Raw genomic sequence first — 4817 nt, 5'->3', positions numbered from 1 at the left:
ACTTAGATCGGTTTAACAACGAATGCTTGGAAATCGACGGCTTAACCGACTCGGTGGCCAGTCTTTGCCTGACAAACGGCCTCCTCAACGAGAACTTCCGAAAACACCTTACCACGAAACCGGTTTGGACGATGCATGAGATCCAGACGGTAGCCAAGGAATATATAAACGACGAGGAAGTCAGCCGAGTCGTGGCTGCCAATAAACGGCAGTCAGGGTACACCCAAGCTCGGTAACCAGGTGACGGAGAAAGAGCAAAAGAAAAAGCCAAGGAGGAAGCATCAAACAAGGCACCAAGACCGTTCCCTCGGGTTGGGAAGTTTACCAATTACACCCCACTCACTCTCCCCATCGTGGAGGTCTATCAGCAAATAGCCGAGAAGGGAATCCTGTCGAAACCCCGACCACTTAAGGACCGTACGGGAGGAAATAAGAACCTCTACTGCGATTATCATAAGGGTTATGGCCATCAAACACAGGACTGTTTTGACCTGAAGGATGCACTGGAACAAGCGATAAGGGAAGGAAAGCTGGCCGCGTTCTCCCACCTCATCAGGGAACCGAGGAGACGTTATCGCGATCAAGATGAAGAAGGCAAAACCCGTTCGGCCAAACGGCGACAAGATCAAGACTTTATCGTTTGGCCGAACGGGTTTTGCCTTCTTCATCTTGATCGCGATAACGTCTCCTCGGTTCCCTGATGAGGTGGGAGAACGCGGCCAGCTTTCCTTCCCTTATCACTTGTTCCAGTGCATCCTTCAGGTCAAAACAGTCCTGTGTTTGATGGCCGTAACCCTTATGATAATCGCAGTAGAGGTTCTTATTTCCTCCCGTACGGTCCTTAAGTGGTCGGGGTTTCGGCAGGATTCCCTTCTCGGCTATTTGCTGATAGACCTCCACGATGGGGAGAGTGAGTGGGGTGTAATTGGTAAACTTCCCAACCCGAGGGAACGGTCTTGGTGCCTTGTTTGATGCTTCCTCCCTGGCTTTTTCTTTTGCTCTTTCTCCGTCACCTGGTTGTCGAGCTTGGGTGTACCCTGACTGCCGTTTATTGGCAGCCACGACTCGGCTAACTTCCTCGTTGTTTATATATTCCTTGGCTACCGTCTGGATCTCATGCATCGTCCAAACCGGTTTCGTGGTAAGGTGTTTTCGGAAGTTCTCGTTGAGGAGGCCGTTTGTCAGGCAAAGACTGGCCACCGAGTCGGTTAAGCCGTCGATTTCCAAGCATTCGTCGTTGAACCGATCTAAGTACCTCCTGGTCGACTCTCCTGGTCTCTGGGTTACCCCTAGAAGGTTGATAGGGTGCTTGGCCTTCGCTATCCGCGTTGTAAATTAGGCCAGGAATGCACGGCTGATGTCCGAGAAATTGTAGATGGAACTTTGTGGGAGGCCGTTAAACCATCTGATCGCTGGTCCTGCTAAGGTTACCGGGAAGGCGCGGCATCTTACTTCGTCTCCAACTCCCTCCAGATTCATCCTGGCCTCAAAGGCCGTGAGGTGTTCCAGAGGGTCCTGAGTTCCGTCGTACCTCATGTCCGTTGGTTTGTCGAAGTGTTTCGGCAACCGGACCTCGAGGATAGATTCCGAGATTCCACTGCCTACAACATCATCTTGGGAAGAAAAACAATCAATGATTTCGAAGCCATAATTAACACAAAGCTATTAGTCATCAAGAACGTTACCGATGACGGATCCATAGGGACCATAAGGGGGGACCTCGAGACGGCGGTCGCTTGTGACAACGCCAGCCTTTCCCTTCGAAAGAAGTCCAAGGAAGCATCCGGCGTGTTCCTAGCCGACCTTGATGCCAGAGTAGAGGACAAGCCGAGGCCAGAACCAGAAGGGGACCTGGAGAAGTTTAGAATCGGTGACGAAGAGGAAAAGTTCACATTTGTTAACAAGAACCTCCCACATGAGCTGAAGGAACCTTTGATTGAAATGATAAGGGCCAACAGGGACTTGTTCGCCTGGACACCAGCCGACATGCCGGGCATAGATCCAAAAATCATCTCACATCATCTAGCCGTCAAGACGGAAGCACGCCCAGTGGCTCAACGAAGGAGAAAGATGTCGGCGGAAAGAGCAGAGGAGGTAGCCAAGCAAACGGCCAGCCTCTTAGAAGCAGGCTTCATATGGGAAGTGGACTACTCGACATGGCTCTCGAATGTGGTATTGGTGAGAAAACACAACGGCAAGTGGAGAATGTGCGTGGACTACTCTGACCTTAACAAAGCATGCCCCAAAGATTGTTTCCCCCTCCCCAACATAGATGCACTCGTCGACGCTGCGGCGGGATACCGGTATCTAAGTTTCATGGACGCCTACTCCGGTTACAATCAGATACCGATGCACCGTCCCGACGAAGACAAGACGGCGTTCATAACGCCAGGAGGAACTTTTTGCTATAAGGTAATGCCATTCGGCTTGAAAAATGCGGGGGCAACATATCAAAGGCTGATGAACAGGATATTCCACGACCTCATAGGGAAAACAGTCGAAGTTTACGTAGACGACATCCTGGCAAAAACAACACGACCTGACGACCTCTTGAACGACCTGGCAAGTGTATTTGCGTCCCTCCGTCAACACGGTATGAGGCTGAACCCCCTCAAGTGCGCCTTCGCCATGGAAGCCGGCAAGTTCCTGGGATTTATGATAACTCAGAGAGGGGTAGAAGCTAACCCGGAGAAATGCCAGGCGATACTCCAGATGAGGAGCCCGGGTTACATCAAGGACGTCCAGAGGTTGGCAGGACGGTTGACCTCACTATCCCGATTTCTCGGAGCTTCGGCGACAAAGGCCCTGCCATTCTTTAACCTCATGAAGAAAGGGATGGCGTTTGAGTGGACACCCGCATGTGAAGAAGCCTTTCAACACTTCAAGGAAATCCTGGCGGCACCTCCCGTTCTCGGGAAGCCAAAGGACGGGGAACCACTATACCTATACCTCGCTATAACAAGCGAAGCCCTGGCCGCAGTTCTGGTACGGGAGGACGGGAAAGCTCAACAGCCAGTCTATTTCATAAGCAGGGCCCTGCAAGGGGCAGAATTAAGATATAGCAAGTTGGAAAAGCTAGCCTTAGCACTCCTAACTTCGTCGAGAAGGTTAAAACAGTACTTCCAAAGTCACCAAGTTGTCGTCAGAACGGACCAAGGGATCCGGCAAGTTCTCCAAAAACCCGATCTGGCGGGAAGAATGATGACTTGGTTCATCGAACTTTCCCAATATGACATACGGTACGAGCCCCGGCAAGCCATCAAGGCGCAGGCCATGGCGGATTTTTTAGTTGAAGTAACGGGAGACCCAAGCGAAGACGTGCGTACACGGTGGAAGCTCCATGTGGATGGAGCCTCCAACCAAACCTTTGGAGGTGCCGGGATCATACTGGAAAGCCCGATTGGGGTTGTATACGAACAGTCGGTCAGATTCGAGTTTCCCATCTCGAACAACCAGGCAGAATATGAAGCCCTTATAGGAGGCTTAACCCTAGCGGCAGAAGTCGGCGCGAGAAGACTGGAAATATGCAGTGACTCCCAAGTCGTCACTTCCCAAGTAAACGGTAGCTACCAAGCCAAAGACCCCTTGCTTCAGAAGTACCTGGAAAAGGTTAAAAGCTTGAGCCAAAAGTTTGAAGAGGTCACGGTCCACCACGTACCTAGAGAAAGGAACACACGGGCAGACCTCCTGTCAAAGTTAGCTAGCACAAAGCCGGGAGAAGGGAACCGATCTCTCATCCAAGGCATGACGAGAGAACCAGCAATCACACTGCACGTGACAAGCCTAGGTTCTTCATGGCTAGACCCCATCACCGACTTCCTAGAACACGGCAAACTCCCCAGTGATGAAAAGGACGCGGCAAAATTGAGAAGGGAAGCGGCCAAATATGCCGTCATCCAAGGATAGTTGTTCAGGAAAGGGCTCAACCAACCCCTACTGAAGTGCCTTCACCCCGATCAGACGGACTACGTCCTAAGGGAAGTCCATGAGGGCTGCTGTGGGCACCACATCGGAGGCAAGGCCCTAGCGAGGAAACTAATCCGAGCCGGATACTATTGGCCGTCGATGATGGCAGACTCCAAAGAGTTCGTCAAAAAATGCGTAAAGTGCCAACAGAACGCCAACTTTGCCAGGGCGCCGGCCTCCGAGTTAAGCTTGCTGACGACTTCTCGACCATTCTCTCAATGGGGAGTCGACCTCTTAGGGCCTTTCCCAGTCGGCCCGGGGCAAGTCAAATACCTCATTGTCGCAATTGACTACTACACCAAATGGATAGAAGCCGAACCGCTAGCCAGCATATCCTCATCTAATTGCAGGAAGTTCATGTGGAGGCAGGTGATAACGCGATTCGGGATACCGGAAGTCGTCATCTCCGACAACGGCACGCAATTTACTGATAAGAAGTTCATGGAATTCCTCAACGGCCTGGGCATAAAACAAAGGTTCTCTTCGGTAGAACACCCTCAGACGAACGGACAAGTGGAGTCCGCCAACAAGGTTATCCTTTCAGGGCTAAAAAAGAGGTTGGACAACAAAAAGGGTGCTTGGGCCGACCAGCTAGCATCGGTCCTCTGGTCTTACCGAACAACCGAGCAATCCTCCACCAAGGAAACCCCTTTCCGACTAACGTACGGGGTGGATGCCGTAATACCCGTAGAGATCGGTGAACCGAGTCCGCGGTTGCTTTTGAAAGGAGTAGAGGAAACCGTAGAAAAGGACTTGATAGATGAAGCCCGGGAAATGGCCCATTTGACAGAAACGGCGCTAAAACAAAGAATGGCTCTGCGCTACAACACCAAAGTGCTCAAGAGGGAATT

At 51.5% G+C, this 4817-nt stretch overlaps 1 protein-coding gene across 1 annotated transcript; it reads left to right on the top strand.

Moving 5' to 3' along the window:
- The first annotated feature begins 585 nt into the window (after positions 1-585).
- LOC112795214 (uncharacterized) lies at positions 586-3906 on the top strand. The gene is made up of 3 exons (XM_025837157.1): positions 586-928; positions 1427-2178; positions 2344-3906. The coding sequence occupies exons 1-3, from the start codon at positions 586-588 to the stop codon at positions 3904-3906; spliced, it is 2658 nt and encodes an 885-aa protein (XP_025692942.1).
- The last annotated feature ends 911 nt before the right edge of the window (positions 3907-4817 follow it).

The sequence above is a fragment of the Arachis hypogaea genome, chromosome 4, assembly GCF_003086295.3.
Source record: "Arachis hypogaea cultivar Tifrunner chromosome 4, arahy.Tifrunner.gnm2.J5K5, whole genome shotgun sequence".
Taxonomy (NCBI): Eukaryota; Viridiplantae; Streptophyta; class Magnoliopsida; order Fabales; family Fabaceae; genus Arachis; species Arachis hypogaea.
The sequence above is the reverse complement of the archived record's forward strand: the minus strand, read 5'-3'. Positions and strand labels throughout refer to the sequence as shown.